Here is a 22,767-nt window from a genome sequence, read left to right on the forward strand (position 1 = left end):
CGAGCTTCTCTCCAGCAATATTAGAAAACGCTCTCTCCACAGAGAATCATCCTTCTTCAAGGATCGGAAACATACGTCACGATAGTTGGACCACCGCTCATTTTTGCAGGTCAGGTTTGTGTCTCCTTTCCTCGTCTTGAAGTTGAGGGCGGCCATGTTGAAGGAAATGCAGAGGTGCGCTGACGTGTCGTTCTCCACATGCAGGATTCGCATCCAGGCAAGGGCCGTTCGCTGGGGTCAGAGAGAGAGAGAGAGAGAGAAAAGCAACAGCAGAAAATAAGTTCAGTCACGAAATCCCAGACGTTCTCTGAAACACCCTTCTTCGTGACTTTGTAAGGACGTACAGAAAAAAAAAAGCTCGCATCTCAGATCACTTTGATCCTCGCCAAAAAGGCCGAGAGGGGCGAACCCATCCCAAATCAACATTCGCGACACGGCATGACATAGACACCTAGGAAGCCCCTCTAAAAGCCAGCCAACAGAAAAGGAACACGTCTGAAAAAGCCTGCAGCGCTTTTTTCGTTTTTCGCTTCTGGATATTCCTGGCTGGAGTGACTTGAAACTGATTACTTGTTGCGTAATCCTTGCAAGGGTTTCAGTATTTTTTAGCTTTGAAGCCTGCGTTGGCAAGAAATAGGCTGCTAGGAATGTGTCATAATTGTTCTGGTTGAATATGACGGCGGCTATTATTAGGGCTAACAACCCAAGCAGCGACTTCATTAGCCAACACTTCGCATAACAAAAATGCAAATACAAAAGTACGAGAGGGACGCGTACGCTTCCATTCAACTGAGGTTTACTTATCGGATGGTTTCGCCCTTCGTAATTCATCATGGACAATCCTTGAGAAAAGAAAACTTTGCCGCAACAACGCTTTTATCCTGTCTACAATTCACTGATGGGCAGCATCATAAATGGGATAAAGTTTGTCATTTGAGGTCTACATTAAAAGTTACCCATGGTGTCTATAGACAACCTATAGAACTCGCCGGAAGGCATCTGTAGTATGTCTATAGGCTGTCTAATTAAGGCTATCTTTTTCCTTTATTTTTTAAGACGGCGCCCATGGTTGTATTTTGTGTAAAGGGGCATGCAGATAGCGGAACCCTTACGATTGGAACGGAAGATGTGAGTGTGCTGTCCTCGAGGAAAGACGAAGGCAGCGACAGCTTGCACTGACCCTGGCGCTTGACACGGTGCGTCTCGAGGATCAGGTAGTCCGAGTACCTGCGAGGCCGGGCAACGGCTGTCGTTAAGAACGCGCTAAAGAGCGCGCACCAATTTAAATCAGTTCGTGTTAGTAGAGATGTCACTTAAAAAGCGTATTTTCATCGATTATGTCGACAGCGGTTGATGGCAAAAGGAGACAAATATAGCCGAGCAACTTTTTTTTCTTTCTGTTTTTTAAATTTCGTGCGATACGTCAGCGGAGGTATACAGCAATACGACCTCAAGGATTTCAAAATGTTTACCCGCATTTTGGCAGTTTTGCAGCAGGAAACGTGCTAGATTGAATATCTGGTTCCAGCATTGGATGTCAATATTACTTATATACCTATTAACAACCATAGACACGCTGTGAAAATTCGTGACGCCATGGCAAGGTGCGGGAACGTCGGGGCGACGTCGTTGCCTGCTTTCTGTTTTAGCGTCTTCTCTGACATACGCGGTGCCCTCTCGCGGGGTCAGTGGCCGTTCCTCTGTAGCGCAACCGTAATTCACAAACGCGGCCTAACTTGTCCTTTGTTTTCATTGTCCCTTTAAAGTTATAAGAATGAAATAAACGTAGGTTACATAATCATACACAAATGATTCAATTTAGCGTTCATAAGGACAACGCTCGTATTTGTGATAACAAACGATGAAATAGACCAATTATCCAGTTAACAGGCAATCACGCAATCTAAAACAAGGCTTCCGTCCGCTCTTCTATAAGTAATCTCTTAACACAGCGCTGATATGCATTCTGCTCGGTTTACGGCTTTCGAGACCAGATGGCGAATGGTCTTTTTCCGCGCGCTTTTTTTGACAGCGTTGCCATTAGTTTTTTTTGCGGGAATTCTGCTAAAGACACATTCGAAACTCGATCCAATCAGGGCACGAATTGGAGGGCAGCGCATCGTTTCTTCTAGTTGGTCAGCACAGTGCCAACGCCACGCCGTTTACTACATACACGTAGCGCACCAACCCGTAGCGCACCACCAGCCCGTGAGCGGACGCGAGCAAACGCCAAGTGTTCCTCTGCCGCACTCACTCCCGTTGACCTAACAAACTAGCCATTCACACGAATGCGCTAGAGTCGACTTCACCCACTCAAGCTATACCTATGGCTCGCAGGTGATGCGTCTTAGCAGCGCATGATCCATGTTTACAAGAAATGCGGTGTGTCCGAAAGATGATATCAAGAGCTTACTGTCACATCGGTGTATAATTATCTTCTGCCCAAAATTTCCACAAGTCTGCTAAAATGCTTAGGAAAGCTTCCTTCTGAAATCCCCATAAGAGCTTTCTATAGATCTGCCAAAGTCGCGCTTAGGCCGACATGAACATAGCGGAAAACTCGCTACGATTACGACGCAGGGTGGTGGTATACATACCGCGCGATGTCTTCGAGTGGCTCGGCCACGTCCTCCGCCGTCTTTTCGTGGTCCGTGATGCTGAGGCCCACCACAATGAGGAGCTTGCGCTCAACCCTCGCGAACTCATCGTGCAGTCTCTGCAAGCAAACATGATGGTAGCATTAATAAACGAGGACTGTATAGAGTACGATGTACTCGTGCATGTGGCTGTGAAATGTGTCGAACATATTTTCCCTAGTCTAATTATTTGCGTTTTGTTTCTGACACAAAATGAAAGGGAAGAACTTGTGTACTCACGGCCACACACGAACTAACTGAAGGCTATATTGATCACATAAGACTGCAAAAATAGGACCAAGTGCTTTCGCCATCACAAAAGCAATCTCACGTTAATCACGATCGTATGTAACACCGCATAGTGCCGTTCTAAAACACTTTGTATAAAAGAAGCAATGTTACGTGCATCTTCATGTCTTCAATCAAATGAATAGGCGTAGCGTATTCACGATTCTGATAATTAGGGGTGTATGTTGAAGTCTGCAGTATGCAGTTTCAATGATTCAAAGCTTGTTTATGCAATGTATGTTCTTTAGCAGTTAATGAACATTCACATTTTATACCAAACGGTGCACCAAAAACACACTGCCATAAAACACGCTAATGTATGAGAGGCTTCCTGGTTTTCGTATAAGTATGTGAATGTAGGATTGCTTCTGTGCTGGATCATGAGCTTCATGCTTGAGACGAGATTATGATGTGGATGGATGGATGGAAACAACTTTATTCTGAATCCGGCGAATTTGACGACCCGGGCTCAGGTCTCCCATGAGGGGACTTCGAGGCCTTGCCTCGTCGCCGCCTCTCGGGCTTGCTGGACAGCCCACTCTTGTGTCTTGAGGTTGGAGCTGCGCAGAGCGGCGGCCCACTTCGACGCAAGAGCCTCCGGAGCTACTGCCATTGTAGCTGATGTAACCCGACACTCCCACAACATGTGTGACAGCGTCGCTCTAGTTGCCTGACATAATTTGCAAAGAGCAGTCGGGTATTGCGCGGGGAAAATGTGCTGCAATCGCACCGGACTGGGGAAGGTTTGTGTTTGCAGTTGTCGCCAGATGACTGCCTGGCGACGTTTCAGCATGGGGTGAGGTGGGGGCAGCAACCGCCTGCCTAGCTGGTAGTGCTTGGTGATGTCATTGTACCTGACCAGGCGTTCTCGCGTGTTTTGAGCCAGCAGTTCTGAACTCGAAGAGGCGGTCTCCGATTCTGCGCGGCGGGCCAGTTCTCGCGCAGAGCGGTGTGCTACCTCGTTCAAGTTAATGAGGCCCTCATCGGTGGGGGTGGCCACGTGCGCTGGAAACCATATGATGGCGGTGTTATCTAAGTGCTGTCGACCAGCTTTCCTTAGAATCTGGAGAGCTTCGGAGGAAATGCGCCCCCGCGCGTAGTTGCGAACTGCGGATTGTGAGTCGCTAAAAACTACCTCGCAGAGGGGGTCGGTAAGCGCAAGCGCAATTGCTACCTCTTCTGCTGTTTCGGGGTATTCTGTTGCGACACTACACGCGTGCGTAAGCCGGGAGCTAACGTCTACGACTACCGCCGTGAACCGGTGTTCTCGTGTGTATTCTGCGGCGTCTACAAAGCGCGTAGTCCTCTTTCCACCCAAGGAGCGCAGCAGTGCCTTGGCACGGGCCTGGCGTCGGCCCCGATTAAATTCGGGGTGCATGTTTCGAGGTATAGGGGCGACAATCAGCGTGTCGCTGAGGTCAGGTGGAATGACCTGTTTCTGACCGTGTTGGACGTGGTAGTTGAAGCCGAGTTTCTGCAGGATGTAGCGGCCCGTGGCTGTCAGAGACATGCGTTCGAGTTGAGAGGTTCTTTGCGCATCCACAATTTCCTCAAGCGTGTTGTATACCCCCAGCTGTAGCAGACGAGCAGTGCTTGTGGACTCCGGTAGGCATTATGATGTGACGAATAAGCTTCAGTCGTTAGAGCAGCGCTTGTCATGCGCGCTTTTTGTCACGGGCGTACCCATACCTTTTTTTGCATTGCTTTTTTTCCCTTTTGGATTCATCATGCATTCAGTCTTGCATTTATTTGTCTGTTTAGCCTATGTTTGCCAGTCTAATCTTTCAGCCTGGGCCTTGCTTTAGTTTCACATGAATCTAGCACTCAGCCCTGCCCAAAACCGCAGTAAGAAACAGTAGGCTTTCTTTGTTAATGATTGTTCCACTATGACTCCGCTATGGATGAAGCGTATAAATAGGGAAAATCGGCAGTCACTTTGAAGCAGCACCAAGTTCATAATACTGTGGAGAATTGGGCTCATTGGCACTACATTAATTTTATCCAAGCACTAACACAGAACGACGAAGTGACAGGACGGGATACCGCAGTCCGCTGTACGCTCAACAATATTATTTCCGAAGATAAGTATGCCACATAATCAAGCTACATGCCGCAGTCATCACACATCCGCAAGGGAGCTAACGCGTGGTATCAAAAACGAGCGAAAAAAATCTCAACTGTTAGTACAACACCTGCGAAGGGCATCTAGCACTTGATAATTACCTATAACCAAAACTGTTGGCTGCAAGAGGCATGCGCAAGAGGCATTCGATAAAGACAAGCATATTTTACGGGAAGCGTCTACACCCGACTTTTTTCTCTATGATGGCTACACAATGGCACTGACACACACGTGCCGCTTACGGGCTATCGTTTATTCGGCCTCAGGTTGCGCGTGAGCCGATCCTTATGTCTATGCAGAATGACAGCTTCGTGGAGTGGTGGGGAGCATCCACACGTTTTGAAGGGCCGAAATACGCCCTTGGTACGTTCTTAATGACATTGTATTGGGGTTCCCTGAGCCCATAAAAAAACAACGGACCAAAGTAACATTGTTGGGAGTAGTGTTGTGCGATTTTACCGTTCTGTGTTTGCGCTTCAATTATAGCCGTGTACCAAGCTACAAGCGAAACCCATAGACATCGAGGATCGCTCAAAGGGAGTGTACCAACGCCGCGGGAGGCAGAGACAGTTGTTGGTTGTGAAAAGCGATCAAGTTACTTTTATTACGAGAACTGCCATGCCTAGTTCATTATTTGCAGTGAAAAGCCATGACCTCCGAGATTAAAGGGGTGGGTGCTGAGTGCATATGCTAAAGAACGAATAACGTTGCGTGAAATGGTGCAGCGATGCGCTGCCTCTGCACCTTCCGCGCAAACGCGGGCGCACCTTGACGATGGGGAAGTATCGCCTGCCGATGTCGGCCGCCTTGACCTCCTGGTCGAGCAGCGCGATGCCGTCGAAACCTTGCATGTTCAGCCACTCGATGGCGCTGCGCGCGAAGTGGCCCATCTTGGGCGGGTTTCGCCACAGCCGCACGTAGAAGTCTGACAGCTGCTCGGCCGACACGCCCACGAGAAGGGGAAGCGATGTCTTTGCGCGCAGCTCCTTGAACTGCTTGAAGCTTTGCTCTGCAAAACGCGCCAGCCGCCGGTATCGAGAACTGAGTAGAACCACAGCCAGGAATCCAGAACTACATCGAGAGGCACCGCTACAACGTAACCCCGAATTGAGTAAAACTCCGCGTGGTCGCGATACTGAGGTCTAACAAGCTGAGGCATATATAAATGAGCTTTTAGAGACGTTTTTAGTGGCGTTTCTTTCTTTATGCAGCCATCCATCCTAAATCACTCTGCCTGCCTTCCTACTTTCCTCATTCCTCGTTCATCATTGCTTCCCCTCAACGTTTTCCTTCTCTCCTCAGCTTGAGATCGCAAACCAACGTGAATATCAACATAACATATAACTGATATGAGCAATGTGTAAAAAATATACTGGTTTGGTTCGGGTTCAAGGGTACCCGTTTTTGTTCCGGTTCAGTTCCGTTTCGGAGAAATACAAATTTATAACGGTTCGCGAACGTGTTCACAAACCGGTTGGGCGCTGTCCATTCTATCCTGCCCAATGATGTACTATAGACTTGCCCGCAGGGCACATGTGCAAGTTTCATCAACAGGAGGCAGAAATTTATGAATGAATTATACAGATGCGTGGAAACTCTCACGTACATATTAAAGACAGAGATAATTAGCGAGAATTCCTGCTTGCGTAGCTCCAACACTAGTTACTTTGACTGCAGCACAGTTGGTTAATTTTCGGTTTGCTTCAGGTGTTTACTGCAGGACTGATGGTGAGAAACTATGGCATTATCTATGGTGCCGAAGACAGTGCGAATTCACATTGTACTACATAAACTACAAATTCAAACTTCTAGTCTGTAGCAGAAACAGAAGCTAGCATCTAACATTTTGCTACGCTTGGTGATGTTTTAGAAACTGGTGGGGACACTGATCCTTCTGACAGATGAACGAGGACGGTTAGTGCTAAATCATATGTAGATTTTTCTTGCGCATCTGCACGTGGTGCGTCGTCTTGCGCTGGCCAAGGGCGTACAAAGAAGTCACAAGAAAGCACGTCGTGCCCCACGAATAATTCCTACTACATTAAGAGCGTTGTACTCGGCTTGGCTAAGCACCAAACGTGCATTGAACCACGGCCCTTAACAAAAGCAGATTTTTCGTGCCCTTTAGAAAAGGTCACGGCATTCTTTAGCGACTGCGCAGTGTTACGGTTACAGTCAGTCACGCAGATGAACTCGTAGATATCTATTGTCGAGGAGGTCATCTTTGTGACTCTTCGTGTTTATCTCGTATATTTAGCTTTAGTAACAAGTTGACGTAACTGCCGAATTGGGAGCGCCACCAGAAATGTTGATACTGTGGAGCCCCTGTGACAGATTTTCGGCCGCATGACATAATTGGCATGGTAGATTTCAGAAGTGCAAGCGTCTCTGTCGAGGTGGCCGTATAGTCTATCCCCATTCTCGCATGCAATGCAAGTCGTAAGTCGCAACAATCGGCTAGTATAGGGTGCTCCAACTGAACAAGTAGTTTTCGCAGAATCGTGCAAACTATCTAGCGCCCACTGTCGAATTATATTCTTGAACCATTTCGTACCGTACCGGTAACCATCAATATTTTTTTGTCGGTTCAGGTTCGGTTCGGGTTCTGGCACGTGACAAAATATATTGGTTTGTGTTCGGGTACAGTATACCGCCAAAATTGTTGTTCGGGTTGAGGTTACGTTCGACACACTGCATGTGAAGCACTGATTTTAGTCATTTACAGGTATGTACCCAGAAATCCATTTCAGAGGAGGCGGCAGAGAAAGCGTGGAGGTCGCAGTTTTTTAAGCCCATGGCGGCCATATTGAAGGGCTACGTGCTACGCGAATTTTTTCACGTTAGCGACAACGCTGAGAATTCAATGCGTCCGTTGTACTTGTTCGTGGTATATATATATATATATATATATATATATATATATATATATATATATATATATATATATATATATATATTAGACATATCATAAGAAGCCAACAAACACTGATACCAAGGACAACATTTGGTAGAGCATCGCACGCGAAATGCGAAGGTTGTGGGTTCGGCTCCCACCTGCGGCAAGTTGTTTTTTCATCCACTTTACTTTCCATTAATTTATCGTTCATTGATTTCATTTATTACGCACAAGTAAGTTCCCCTATGTTGTCCTTGGTATCAGTGTTTGTTGGCTTCTTATGATATGACTAATAAAAATCGGGCCCCTCGGTTAACCCCCTTTCTTCTCGTTTATATATATATATATATATATATATATATATATATATATATATATATATGTATGTATGTATGTATGTATGTATGTATGTATGTATGTATGTATGTATGTATGTGTGTGTGAATAAACTTTTATTGGGTCCAGCAAAACGTGATAAAACGTGCATCCGGCTAATCCCACGACGGGACTGACAGATCTAGTCTGCCGGCCCGATCGCGGGTGCGCTGGACGGCCAGGATTTGTTCCTCAAAGACGGGACTGCACAGAAGCGCGTCCCACTCTTCCTTGGTGAACTTCGTGCCCCGCGACCCGCACTCCCAGAGCATATGAGGCAACGTAGCTACCTCACCACAGGCCGCGCAAGAACAATACGGATAAATCTCGGGATATATGCTGTTAAGGGACGCTGGATTTGAGTAGGAGTTCGTTTGCAAGAGTGAGTGTGACCGCCTGCGGCCTGCTTAGCTTGGAGAAAGGCGGCGCGAAAACCCTTCTCTCTATAAGTTCATTGTGCGTGATAGGAGCGTCTCTGTGTCCGGAGGAGAGTCGCCTGATCCGAAGACAGCGCGGTCGGTAAAGCCACGCGCAGCCTCGTGGGCAGACTCGTTGAGGTTCAGAGGAACCCCCGCAATCGCCCCGACGTGGGCAGGGAACCAAATGATGGAGTGTATGGCGGTGTCGCCGTGTTTGGTGCATTTCAGAATTTTAATTACCTGCCGGGCTACCCGGCCTTTATGGAATGCCCTGACGGCCACTTTAGAATCGCTATACACCCCTTCCCTCCGACCGACTTGCCTGGCGGGTGCAATGGCCACTTCTTCGGCCACCTCGGGGTTCGTCGTCCGGACGTAAGCACATTTGATTACTGCCCAGAGTGTCCACGACGGAAACAGCAAAAGCCTTGCCGTCTCGGTATGCAGCTGCGTCCACGAAGCTTGCTTCGATCTCGTCCTTGTTTATCTGCTTCAGTATATTCAATGCTCTTGACTTGCGACCTGTGTTGTGAACGGGATGAACGTTGCGGGGTAAAGGGCTGACCACGATCTTCTCCCCTATTTCTCTGGGGATTTGGGTGTTTTCAGCCAAGTTCTTGGTGGGTGTGAGTCCGATCTTCCCGAGGATACACCTGCCAGCCGGCGTGGTGGACAGCCGAGTTAGCTGGGTCCGTTCCTGAGCCTCGGCAATTTCCTCCATGGTGTTGTGTATGCCGAGCCGAAGGAGGCCCTCGGTATGCGTTCTGACGGGCAGCCTGAGGGCTCTCTTGACGAATTTTCTAATGAGGGTATTAAGCTTTTCCCACTCTGCTCTGAGCCAGTTGTGCATGGTCACCGTGTAGGTGAAGGGATACAGCACAAAGGCGTTGATGAGCCGAACTAGGTTGTCCTCCTTGAGGCCACGATGTCTGTTCGTGACCCATCGGATGAGGCGAAAAGCAATGTCGGTTTTCGTAATTGTCTTGCGTAACGCAGTGCCATTGCCGCCGCGTGATTTGATGAACATACCCAGGACTCTGATGGTGTCTACCCTGGGCATCGGGTCACCACTCCGAGGGAACAGGTAAACGCCACTTTACGAGACCGGTTTCCAGACCTTGGGTCTGCCGTCTTTTTCTTTTCTATAAAGCAGAACCTCAGATTTGGTCGGAGAGCATCTGAGTCCGGTGGGTAACAGGTACTGCTCCGTGACGTCTACCGCCTCTTGAATGGCGCTTTCGACTTGCCCTTCGCTACCACTGGCGCACCAGATCGTGATGTCGTCGGAGTAGATGGTGTGTTTGATACCTTTAACTTGGGCCAGACTCCTCGAGAGGCCGACCATGCATATTTCGAAGAGAGCAGGCGAAATGACCGAGCCTTGCGGCGTGCCCCGTGGGCCCAGGAGCACCTCGTCGGAGACAAAGTCGCCGATCCGCAGCTTCGCTTTCCTCCCCGTCAGGAACGAACGGACGTAGTTATATAGTCTAGGGCACAGCTCGAGGTCTGCGACGGAGGCCAGAACGTATTCGTGGAGAACGTTGTCAAACGCTTTCTCGTGGTCGAGTCCGAGCAGGGCCCTGGTGACCCTGGTACTGCCGTCGATGAATTGATGTTTGATCATCTTCATGGCGTCCTGCGACGAGAGGCCGGAATCGAAGCCAATCATGCTGTTCTCTTCGACATATCTGTTTAGTCTGTTGAGCACGACGTGCTCCGCCACTTTCCCGACGCAGGAGGCGAGAGAGATGGGTCAGAGGATGTCCACGTTCGGAGCCTTGCCGGGTTTGGGGATCAGGACGACGTCGGCGGTCTTCCATTGCTCTGGGACGCTGCCGATTTTTCCACGTCTCGTTGATCTTTTTGGTGAGGTATCCGATCAAACAGTCGTCAAGAGTCCGCAGCATCTTGTTGGTTATTCTGTCGGCACCTGGTGCACACTTCCCTTTGAGCGCAAAAATGGCTTTGCTAATTTCCCCCACGGTGAAGTCATCCAATTCCGGACGGACTGGGCCGAGGTAGTCGGGAAACCAGTCTTCCTCGTCTCCGTGCTTTATGGGAAGATACTTCATGAGCTTGACAACCAGCTCGTTCCCGGAACAGGATGTGGTAGCTTCGTGAAGGGCTCTGGTGAGCGTGTGTCTCTGACTAGATCTGGTGCTGCCCTCGTTGAGGAGATGTTTTAGCATGCCCTAGGGCTTTCCGTTACGCATCTGTCCGTCGATCAAGACACAGACCTTGTCCCATTGCTGCTTGCCGAGGGTCCGACAGTGATCTTCGACGGCCTTGTTAAGCTCGGAGATATTTTCCCTCAATCTTCGGTTAAACCTTTGTCACTTCCATCAAAGAAGCGCCTGCTAGGTCTCGATCAGATGCGCTAGCCTGCTTTCCATCTTCTCTACCTCCAGGTCGCAAACGATCTTCTTAGTGGATGACTCGGCGTCACTCTTGATTCGCTCGCACCAATCTTCCAGGTCTTTGGCGACGGGTGCGCTGTCGTTGCCGCGGAGCTTGCGAAAAAGGTCCCAGTTCGTGACAGCGAATTCTCTGGATTTACTTCGGGTGACTTCGAAGCAGGTCTCGAGCACGTAATGGTCGCTACCAAAATCCATTACGGTGTTACTCCACTCGGCGCCTTCGATGTTCTTCACAAACGATAGATCGGGGGTAGTGTCGCGGCTCTCCGAGTTGCCGATTTGGGTGGGGAACGCCTTGTCCGTGATTAGCGTGAGGTCCATTTCGTTGGCGTGTTGCCACAGACCTCGGCCTTTGCTCGTGTCGTAGACGTAACCCCACACTCCGTACTTCAAGAGTCGGGTGTCTACGGGATCACCACAACTTAAAGAGTCCGTTCGCACTAAAATTGCCGAATTGGGCTAAAATTAAATCACCGAAATCACATTCAGAAGCGGGAGCGGGTTTTCGCCGCTTACTGGCACGTTCATCGTCGTCGTCATTTGCCCTGTGTGTGTGAAGCAAATATTTCTTGGAAAACCCTGACATAACAACACAACCCGAATATTCGGTTAATAGTAAATTGGCGTGCTATTCCAACCTCATAACAACTCCGGTAGATACAGGTAAAGTCAAATGCACAACCAAGAACCTGTACCTTATTCTCAGATTCCGCTCACCTAACCACCACAACCTCATCCGTGTTCACTTAGCTCGGTTTAAACGGACTCTAGATAGGCGGCACATGCTCACGAATCTCGAGTTTTTATTACCACCAAATGGCCCGCCAACATTGACACCATTTTGTTAACGTAATTATCTTGGAAACACTCACCGTCCTCTCTGGGCATGAACCACTTGTGCTCCGAGAAGAACACCATGTCCCGGTAGATGAGGTGCGTGCAGTATTCGGTCGGGTAGTGGTCCATGTCAGAGAGCAGGTCGCCCGCGACGCACAACACCGCCGGTTCACCTGCACCGCCGGTCGCCTGTTACGCGGACACATCGGGCAACGCCTTCGTTCGCAAAGCGTTCAAGCCGAGATAACAAACTCGTGAAACCGACTCACGTAAACGGCCAAACGAATAGACGTATTGAGTTTGGACCGTACCATAAAAACATCGAGCAATGTTGCTAGAGAGTTGGGATCTTTTAGAAATTTTGTTAAATCCCAGTAATTTCCTAATTTCATATCTTTGCATTAAGAATAAAGGTAGTGCTTGTACCTCCTTTTGCGTAAGTAATTGCCTGTAAATGAAACGCATTAGTCATTTCATCCATACATCTGAGGAACATAGAAGGTGGCCTTTAGTTGCTGGCCGTCCTATGAATGTAGAATAAAGAGCGACAGTAAGTTTATTATATTGATACGCTATTACTTAAAAAGTATACTTTAATTAGTTTCGTGGTACATAGTTCATTACTAATAGAAAATCTAATGGGGGCTAAAGTTCGTTTAGTTGAATTTCGCACCAAAATAACTGTGGTGGTGCGCCACCGTGACGTCACGCATTTCAGCGCACTTTCAGATTTCAGCCGCATTTAGGAAAAGCTTTTGAAACTTTATTGGTTGGGTCTTTGGATCGTTTACAATGCAATGCAGACTTACCTTAGCGATAAGCAATTGGACTGCAGCGAACGCTGTCAAAATCCGTTACATTCTGTCGGTGTGGCGTTGTCACCCGCTTTCAATTTTAAAGCGACAGATACATTTTAAGCTAGTTAGTTCGGCCACCTTGTATGGTTGGACGATCTCGCGTAAACAGTAGTGGCACACACCCTATGACCCAAGTTGTCTACTAGCTTGAACCTTTACGTATTTGCTGGCTGCTGTTTTTTCGAGCAGACAACATGGGTCACTGGGAATGGGCTCCACTCGCTGTGGTGGTGTAGTCGCCTGGGCTTTCTACTACTAAGCCCGAGGGCGCGGTATCGAGTCCCGGCCGTGGCGGACGTTTTGATGGGGATCAAATAGATGATGTGGTGACAACTAATTCGGAGTCCCCCGCTACGGCGTACCTTATAATCGTATCCTGGTTATGACAAGTAAAATCCTAGAACTACTTTTTATGCGAAGCATATTACGAGAGCTCAACCCAGCTCCTCAGGCGCGGCGGTGTCGCCTTGAAACCACGTGACACTGTGACGTCACGACAGAAAAGAAACGGGGCTCCAACTAGCGCCGTCGCTCGCGGCGTCGCCCCCCGCATCGGACGCGGTGAGCGTCGAGCAACGCAGCGTTCGGCGCGACAACGAAATGTGCGCCTGAGCAAGCGCCGCACGCCTGAGCCGACGCCGACGACACCGGCTTTTCTGCGACACGAGCTCCTTAACGCTGTCGCGTTAAAATAAAGGCTAGTAAGCTTCGCATCCTGGGCTTAACCTTAGCTAAGCCACAGCCATTTTTCAATGCGCTAGAAAACTCTTTGGCTCGGCGTATTTGGCATTGAAATGTGTCCATCCTTTGTCAATCCACCAGAATGAATGCGCCAAAGGGACACAAGGGTCATATAGCAATAAGTGTATTTATTAAAGCGACAGCGCTTCATCAGCAACGGATTCCTGCGTGCCGAGCTCTGCCGCTGGATGCATAGCCATCACAACGAATTTACAACCATCGGTACTAGGGATAATAGGGCTAGGTTGCTACGGAGTTTAGGCTTCATTGCAGTGATTGCAATGAGATGTACCATGTCGTGGTATCATGTGACATTGTTTTCGGCAGTGAGATAGCTACTTCGTGTGTCTTGTTGATATGTACATTACGTTTCGTCAATCACAGATGACATAGCGATATGAAGCAGGTTACACAAGAAAGCTATCGCTTACACTGACGATCATCTTCGATGATTTCTACCAGAATTCTTTTTTGCTTTTTCGGACTATTATGCCTAAGTGACCCCTCAAAAGGCATTTCTTAGAAGACTGGGAATACGCACCCCAGTATAAATATAGCGTACTTACTCGGCAAACTTTTGGACCTTTCCCGATCTTGAAAGCGGCGTGGCGCTATAAACAGCAAAGAAGCAGCGTTTATTTAGGTGCTATACCTCTATAAGCTGAGCATCTCCACACAATGTGCCGATCAATTCTTTTCTTACGTTTTTTTTTAACTCCGTAGAATTCCTTTTCCACGTGGTGCTCTGAAATTATAAAGCAGAGCATGCAGGAGAGAAGTCTTAGAAAAATGTCCACACTTTTTTGTGTCATAGTTTAAACGAAAGAGAACTAGGCGGACAATATGGCGTACTCTGCACTTCCCGAATGGCCTGCAGCCTGGGGAAGCGGTTGATGCCGTCACAGATGGCGGCACTGTCGTCGTGGTCCACATGGAAGACGGCTACACAGACGCCGTGAAACACGTCCATCGCACGGCCCACCTAATGTCGCGATAAGAGGACGCGGTGAAAAGTAATTAAAAAAAATGTGCTCTTCCATATTGTTATCGAGAGTTGGTTTCAATGCGAAATGCTTTGCAATGAATTAGGCTACAGCGTGTGCAAGCTGCTGCTGCCCTATACTGCGGTGCGCATCCGGGCGAGCTCTTACATTCTTTAGAATGAATCCGCGGTCCTTCTCGCGTAACTGAGAATGTTGCTTTTAGCAGCGACGTAGTTCAGAAATTCCATTCTCATGGAAAGTTGCACAACTCAACTGAAAGAGGGGTAAAACTGTTTTTTCCTCATAAGGTTGGCAGCAAAGTAAACATATGGTGGGAAAATAAAATCAGCTCTGCAAACATTTGCAATATGGACGTATACGTTTTCATGAAAAGAAAATTGTCATCCACCCTACAGCAGAACCAAGCCGCATAAGAAACCAATGCAGTTTATTCAGGAAGAAAGCTTCGCAGTCATAACGAATTCATCCTGGCCTAATTGAACGCGGGACCGACGTCCTTGACCATGCAAAGGCGTTGAAACAAGTTTACCTTTGAAGTACGAAGCCCTTTTTCCTAAAAAGCCGCGTGAGCTTATTTCGTAGCATGCCACTACTTTGAGGAAGGTGACAGTTTTCAATTCCATAAACATTCCAGTCGAGGCATTGCAGAATTTTGCTTATCATCCATACGAACTCTCGAATCCGTTCTATTTTAGGGGAGCTCGCAACACCTACTGGTATCTTCCGTCGTATACATATAATTGTCGGTGTAACTGTGCTGCTTAAACAAGAGTTGCCGAACATCTGGCGAATTCTAAATTTCTGTTATCTTACGTCGCCAAAATTTTGTCACAGCCACCGGCAGGAATAGAATGGATGATATTCTGCGAGTAGATTTGAACAATGCTGAAATATTTCCGGGCTGCACCTTCCACTCGTGTAGTTATTGCCAAGTTGATGTCAAGTGCCCGGAAGATGACGTGCCTTTTTCTTGATGGCGTCCTCGCTGTCATAGGCGAGCCACGTCTGCGGCTTGCGCCTGGAAGTCGACAGGGCTACGCGGTCCTCGTCGGGCGTCACCCAGACATTCGTGCCGCACATCTGGGAGTAAACGAAAAGCCATAGTGGGCCTTCTGTGCGTGCATCGAGCATGCGCGCACATATGACGCGTCCCGAAAAGTCAGCCCACACGAACAGACGTCTTCAAAACCGGATAACTGTTTGCTATCTGCATACCATATACATCCCGTTAATCCACTTGCACACAATGTGACGCTGTGGTTCGGACGAAAAGAAATTTGATGAGTACCTTTGACCTTCATTTTCTCCATTGCAGTAGCTAACCCTTTTACAGGAAAGAAATGGAAATAGGCTCTTGAAAGAATGCTCCACCAGCGTTAAGCGATTCAGTATTGGTGCTTGGCGTCCCTTTAAACTCGGTCCGTCGGAAGTTATACTGTGCATTGCTCTTGATTACTTATAAAGTATTTATTGTGGATGTGAAGCCAGATGCAGATGGAACTGTGTATGTATATTATTTTAATCAAATCGGTATGTTCCGATTTTGCGAAAAGATTACTAAATTTTAGTAAGTCGTCTCAGGCAACGAAAGTACCCGTGAAGTGGGAAGCACCCGCGAGATGACACGACATTCCAGGATATACGATCAACATGGGAAACTACCACTAGATCGTCATCTACATGTCCAAGCCATACAAACAAACAAACAAACAAACAAACAAGATAATAAATAAATAAATAAATAAATAAATGAAATAATTTAAGATAAAGCGTTACTTTTTTTTAGAAGACGCTTACTTTCTCCGCGTACATGGGGATGCTGCTATCAGCATTCAACCGTGGTATTTAAGCAAAAGGTGTGATCTTTCTTTTTTCATGTTTGTAACATTCCAGCCACTTGCGACTTTGAAAGCGATTGCATGTGTTAGCTCTCTTTGGGTATGAGGACGCCATAAATGCGTTTTCATTGACTGCGTGGGTACTTGTTGCTCACCTGTCCGTAATTGATCCACTTGCGGCCCGTGCACCATCCGCCAACGGTAGGCCGGCTGTTGGCTGCCACGTCGAACGACATGGTGGACATGTCGAGTGAGAAGCACATGTTGTGCGTCCCATTCAGGCCGTCGTCTTCTTTGACGATCTCCATCCAGAGTAGGGCCGATTTCTGCGGTACGCGTGAACAGTGTGCGAGGAAGTCTGTCAACTTGAGTTGGGAGACGCCAGTGCAGTCGAGGAGGAAGGACGGGCAGTTTTCAAGGAATGAAGGGAAAAAGAGACATCCACCCGTTCGTAGCTATTGCTACAAAGGAAACCCATACGGGTTCCTCGAAAGAAAAGCCTCAAAGTTGAAGAAAAATTCGTCCTGGTCCGGGACTCGAACCCGGGACCACCGCCTTTCCGGGGCAGCCTCTCTAACATCTGAGCTAATCAGGCGGCTAGCAGATGGCAGGGCGAAGTCGAATTTGTCGACAACACGAAGCAAAGGCAAGAGTTTGACGTAGTAGTTCTGCGGAAACCCGCAAAGCAGAGAGAAGTAATGAATTTTTTTTTTCCCTTCATTCATTACTTCTCTCCACCTTGCGGGTTTCCGCAGAACTACTACGTCAAGTTTTCAAGGAAACGTCACGGGACAACTGTCGTAGATAGGAGCTTACAAAGAAACGTGACGTGACGACAATAAACAGCAGTCCATGTCAACAGCAACCAAGAAGGTACGAGTAGATGCAAGAGCCACGTACATGATTCAGCAATAAGCAAATGGCCGCTTTCTAGAGGCGTGTTGCGGGGTCACTTTAAAATTCTGCATTTGTGATAGCGAATCAAAGTATGCTGTCGGTGTCGAAAGCTTACGGACCGCGGGACCTGAGAAAAAGCTGGATAATTCCGCAGTCTGGGCAGGCAAAGTGAAATTCAGATTTCAAACGTATAGCCGTAAATGCGAACAGTATAATGGTGCACTGCTTTACTGGCTATGGTCTCGAATTGCTAGGTAGTTCAACGTTTCCTCAGATCGCATTGTCTGTAAACCATTGACACCGATTGCACATAGGTTCCACGGCAACGTCCGGCCTTATCTTTACGCACGTGGCACTTACCACAGGAATGCTGCTGGGTGTGTCGTCGATCCGAACGAAGATGGACGGATAGACGAGCCTGCAGAACTGCTCCTCTTCGTGATAGTGGGTCTCAATCACGAAGATGTCAGCGACGCTGAGGCATGCCAGGGAAAAACACGTATAAAATGTGTCATGCCGCGATTTACGCATACCCTTCGGTAATTGTGCAATATTTTTGGTGCATTATCAATGTATCCAGGTTAACCCTTTGAGGGTCGATTTTTTTCGCCACATGCGACCACTCAGGGTCGATTTTTTTTATTGCACATTTAAATTCTTCAGAGCGAGCTATTTCGAAAAAAAATTACTGTAATTTTTCTAGGGTGACCGTAAAGTGAGAAAAAAATGTTTGGCGTTGGCATATATGGACTGTTTATTCATGAAAAACAATAAAAATAGCAAATAAAGTTATAAGATTTTTAAAAAATTGGCGCATTGTTATACACAATGTGCACACGAGAAAAATACACAAGAAGAATGCGCACACGAAAATTTTTTGCAAGTCTCAAATGTTCCTTTTACACTAATACTTCTTCAGCGTGTGGTAGTTCTTGAAGCATGGCTCCACGCATAGCGGTTTGTTGCACTCAGCGCGCATGTACCTTGTGTCCTCGCGATATTTTTGCTGCCGAGTGGTGTTGGCGCAGACATGGCACCTCCTCTGGGTACTGCTTCCCTGAGCAGACGTGGGAGGCAACTTCGGAATAAAGGGCCAAAAAAGGAAACGCATGCACAGCGGCATCCTTCGTATGCAGACCCCTGTGAGCAACAACCGAGCGGGTAACAGGCGGTCACCCTTTGAGTGACAAGAACGAGATAGCCATCAGTTTTGCGAGCAAAAGAAGCCGAAACCGCGTGCGGAACAAAACCGAAACTAACCGCCGCGCGCCCGCGAGCGCGCCAATGCGCGAGCGGTAGCAGACGCGCCGGAGCAAGAAAAAACTATAGAACGAAAACTGAAAGAGAGAGACGCGAGAAAAAAATTGCATGTATTCCCACATAGTAGCACCACATGCCAGGCGAGAAAAAGTTAGGAAATTAGCGCGCGTTTTAAACGTACAGACGGCGCCGTAAATATACGGCATCGACCATTTTCGGACCTGTTCGCGGCGCCGTATATTTACGGCGTCGACCCTCAATGGGTTAAGTGCAGGCTGTGCAGCGAAACGCTCAATCTCGAAGTGAAGTTACGTAGAACTACAAAATTACGCTGCCCTTGAGGCATGCTCTTTTTGTTGACGCTTGAACGCAACCATTCTCCGTAGACCACCAGCCACGTCATGCTGTATGCGCCGGTACTTGTCTCAACAGGAGCCAACCGGAAAGCCAGTTGTGTGCTGATGCTGCTGAATGTGTGCTGATGTTGTTCATGGGAGGAATGAACCTGCTTCCAGCTTTGGCAACTATTGCAGCGCTTCTTCCTCTGCATCGCGCATTCTTGTATCAACACGCCGGGAACCCACCGTGCCTTTCTGCTCCTTCATAATTTGATCCCATCGTGTGCCACGCAAACACCCCTCATGCGACCATATTTATTTCAACCCATTTAAAGCTAGTCGCAATGGTGACGTGCAATAGCAGGCAACGAGACCAGCGGTTCCGCTCATCTATATTGTTTCGCGACGTGAATGTTTTGCCCGCGACGCAATCCTCATAGTGTCACTTCAGTCCGCTACCAGGACGCTTTCGGCACATATAGTCGTTGATAGATTGAGCATCCCACTGCCATTTGCAAGGATCCGAAGAGGAGCCCATTTTACATTTCCTAGCACTTAGCAATGCGCTACAGTTGGATGAATGGCACATTTTCCAATCATGAATCTGCATTGCATATTCGCTCATCTGAATGACAGTTTCAACGTGGTTTTGGCTGAGACCCTAAAGAACTTACTATCATCACTGCGGCTTCAAGTTATGCGTAGCTGGGATAGTAGGTACAGAAATACTTATAGGAACTAAAATATATTAGGAAGGTCAGACAGGCGTAGCGACAGGTGTTATCTTGCTATAAAGAGAAATATATATGACCTAAATATTTATTCATGCACTGACAAATTTACTTTATCCCCTTTCTCCCTTGATTCACCAGACTTCTCTTGCATAGTGTCGCGTCCAATGCTGCTTCTATCTTTTTGCTTTCGTCATCTACTTGTGACTGGAGGGAACAACCATTCAGTGAAGTATGTCCCACCGTCTTTTTGACTTAGGTGCAACAACGGGCAGCTAGCAATAACGTCACCAAACTACTCGCACTGTTTACACCAGTGCCTACGCATCACATCCAAACGGGCTGCCAAGAAGCGCTTACCGGAGGTAATCCTTAATCCTGCCCATGATACTCTTCTGCGTGTACTGGTCATGCGATGCGTACCCAGAGTAGATAAGGGCAGGTTTAGGTTCTCCCAACTGCGTCAAGGCATCCTGGACGTTCTGCTCGAGCCACAGAGAGGGAGAGGTGCGAAGGATAGATTAACGAACATACACCACATGTTCCTGGACTAGAGTCGTCCCGTTTACAGAAAGGAGTATCATTGGCGTACTTCCAGCTGTACCTTATGCGAGTGTGCAAAACAAAACTGAGAGAGAGAGAGAGTTTGTCGACAAAGGAGTGAACGTTTTGTGTTGCCTCTCGCTTCACTGCGTCTCGGAAGCTAGTGATGACGCGACCTCCAACATATTAATAGGCGCGCGGGAACGCAGCATGCATGAAGCCACCAGTCGTCTAGGCTCGCCCTTAGACTCTGTGCCCGCTGCAGATCACCTCCAAGATATGGCGCGTGGGCCGCGTATCCCCCGCCCCGTAGCGCGTGCTTGATCACGTGAAATGCAACAATGGGTGCAACGCAAGACGGCGTGCATCAAGCCACGATCCTACCATCGTTCTCAGCTCATCATCGCACAGTTTCCTTACCCCCCACATCTGATCGCACTCAGGCTTCATACGGATCATGACGGCGACTGGGAAATTTCATCTGGAATGTGTAACTACTGTCACAATAAAGGTCGCACTAGCCGCGTTCAATGCACTGTAATCAAAACTTTGTGGTGATGATGATGTTGAGCATCAAACCCGGGCTCGATTCCAGCCGTATTCTGAACAGGTCAAAATACAGAAAAGTCCGTATATAGTTAGGTATTAGTCTTTAAGTGCCCCTGATGCTAAAAGTTACCCCAGAGCATTCTTCTGTGGTGTCTCTCATAATCAAGGGGTGGCTAAATTAATAACGGCTCTCCCTCTCCCCTGCACCCTCTCTCAACTCGCACTCTCATGTAGTAAGGATAAAAGGCACAGAACGATAACTTTTGCGTTTGTTCACCAGCACAAAGGCACTTTCTTTTTTAGTTGATTGCCTGCATCAGAGCGAGAACCTGTGTGACGTCTTTGTTCAAGCTTGTTGATTCATTGATTCATGGGGTTTAACGTCCTAAGGAAACTCCGGGGCTACGAGAGAGGCCACACTGGAGGGCTAGGAATTATTTTGACCACATGCGATTTCTTAACGTGCAACTAACTATAAGCACACGAGATTTCTTGCCCTTCGCCCCCATCGAAGTGAGGCCGCCGCAGTCCGGAATCGGGCCCCCGACCTCCGTTCCCAGCAAAATAATACTATAATCACTGAACCACCACGGCTGGTGTGTTCATGCTCGTGTTGTTGCGCACATGCACCCGGAGTACTACGTTGCTGAACAAACTCATCCAACTTTGCTGAGCGTCTTGACCGAGTGCGCATTGATCAGTGCTCACGCCGATTAATAAGCGACACGAACCCACGGAAACTTTTTTCTAGAGAGCTAGAGCGGCAGAGGCTGCATGCGGCGAGTGTAGAAGGCCGTGCGCGCCGCACCTTGAACACCGCCAGCATGCTCTTGTGTCGCGTGCTCGTGATGAGCTGTCCCGTGAAGGCGACGCCGTTGAGCTCGTTCTGCGAGATCCACTTGGCCAGCTGGGCGCACACGGCCGCCAGGTTGCGTTCGTCTCTGTCCGCGTAGTCCAGCAGCTCGCGCACCAGCGCCGGGCTCAGGGACACCACGAACTTGGTCGTCACGAAGCGCTCCCGCAAGGACATGAACTCGTCGAAGCCAGTGCCTGCGTGGAGAATGTAGAGTTTAATAATAATAATAATAATAATAATAATAATAATAATAATAATAATAATAATAATAATAATAATATACACCCCACCACCACAGATGAAATGAAAATATCGACTCAGCTAAAAAACAGGCATTGTGGCCTAGCAGGGTCTTAAGCTATAGTAGAGAATATAGCAGTGACTTCAACGTGTTTAGTGACTGGGTGTATTAAGGTCAATTTTTATTGCGTTAACTATTTTTCTTTAATTAATGAAGTTAAAAGGTACGGCGCTACCACGCACATTGCTTCTCTTTACAAAGGCGATCAGCCTATATATAAATATATAGTTTTAACTGCTCAGTAAGAATGTTGCTCATTGATTATTAAGTTCGTTGTTTCTATGATATGATTTCATGATGATGAATTAGACATCCTGCGTCTTGAAGCATATCCAGTTGGTGCTCACATATCTATTGTGCGCTGGCCACATGCAATCGAGAAACTGTAGAAAATAAGCTAATGTTGATTACATATAGCGTTCATTTTCAGACAAACATGAAGTCTGCGGGCGAAACAGACGCACCGTTATTGGCAGGCACAAAGGTATGACTCTGCTTGCTCAGGGCCACGTCTCTGTAGACGAGATGGGTACAGTACTCGGCCGGCATCTGTAGTTTGTCCGTGGCGTTGTCCGACATGAAACACAGCAGGTGATTGGAAATGCCTGCACGCAGAGTTGAAAGCGCGGCCATTTCGGTGCTCTGTTGCACGATAAGCATCATACCGAAAGCTGCCAATATAAAGGACGCAATGCGAAGTTCCAGCGTATCATAGAGCCAGAATGCGTTCTGTTTCCCAAGGAAGCGATCTCAAGTTTATAAGTATTCTTTGTGAAGTTACTTTGTCTTACGTGCGCGAAAAGATAAATGAAATTGCGTAAAACAGTTTCAGCACTGAACAATGTCACCAATGCGTGCTCCT

The 22,767-nt window shown here is 47.8% G+C and overlaps 1 protein-coding gene across 3 annotated transcripts in view; it reads right to left on the reverse strand.

Moving 5' to 3' along the window:
- Positions 1 to 22,767, reverse strand: part of LOC135897635 (uncharacterized) — a 52,868-nt gene that overhangs the window by 18,996 nt on the left and 11,105 nt on the right. For all 3 annotated transcript variants that reach the window (XM_065426328.1, XM_065426327.1, XM_065426329.1), the window contains 14 exons: positions 22,370 to 22,510; positions 21,557 to 21,798; positions 20,017 to 20,138; positions 17,688 to 17,802; positions 16,586 to 16,756; positions 15,556 to 15,672; positions 14,441 to 14,570; positions 14,292 to 14,333; positions 14,155 to 14,199; positions 12,026 to 12,163; positions 5,814 to 6,055; positions 2,598 to 2,716; positions 1,113 to 1,227; positions 76 to 231 (listed from right to left, as the gene is read on the reverse strand). In XM_065426328.1, coding sequence (XP_065282400.1) covers positions 76 to 231; positions 1,113 to 1,227; positions 2,598 to 2,716; positions 5,814 to 6,055; positions 12,026 to 12,163; positions 14,155 to 14,199; positions 14,292 to 14,333; positions 14,441 to 14,570; positions 15,556 to 15,672; positions 16,586 to 16,756; positions 17,688 to 17,802; positions 20,017 to 20,138; positions 21,557 to 21,798; positions 22,370 to 22,510 — 1,895 coding nt within the window. The remainder of the gene's footprint in view (positions 1 to 75; positions 232 to 1,112; positions 1,228 to 2,597; positions 2,717 to 5,813; positions 6,056 to 12,025; positions 12,164 to 14,154; positions 14,200 to 14,291; positions 14,334 to 14,440; positions 14,571 to 15,555; positions 15,673 to 16,585; positions 16,757 to 17,687; positions 17,803 to 20,016; positions 20,139 to 21,556; positions 21,799 to 22,369; positions 22,511 to 22,767) is intronic.

The sequence above is a fragment of the Dermacentor albipictus genome, chromosome 5, assembly GCF_038994185.2.
Source record: "Dermacentor albipictus isolate Rhodes 1998 colony chromosome 5, USDA_Dalb.pri_finalv2, whole genome shotgun sequence".
NCBI classification, from domain to species: domain Eukaryota; kingdom Metazoa; phylum Arthropoda; class Arachnida; order Ixodida; family Ixodidae; genus Dermacentor; species Dermacentor albipictus.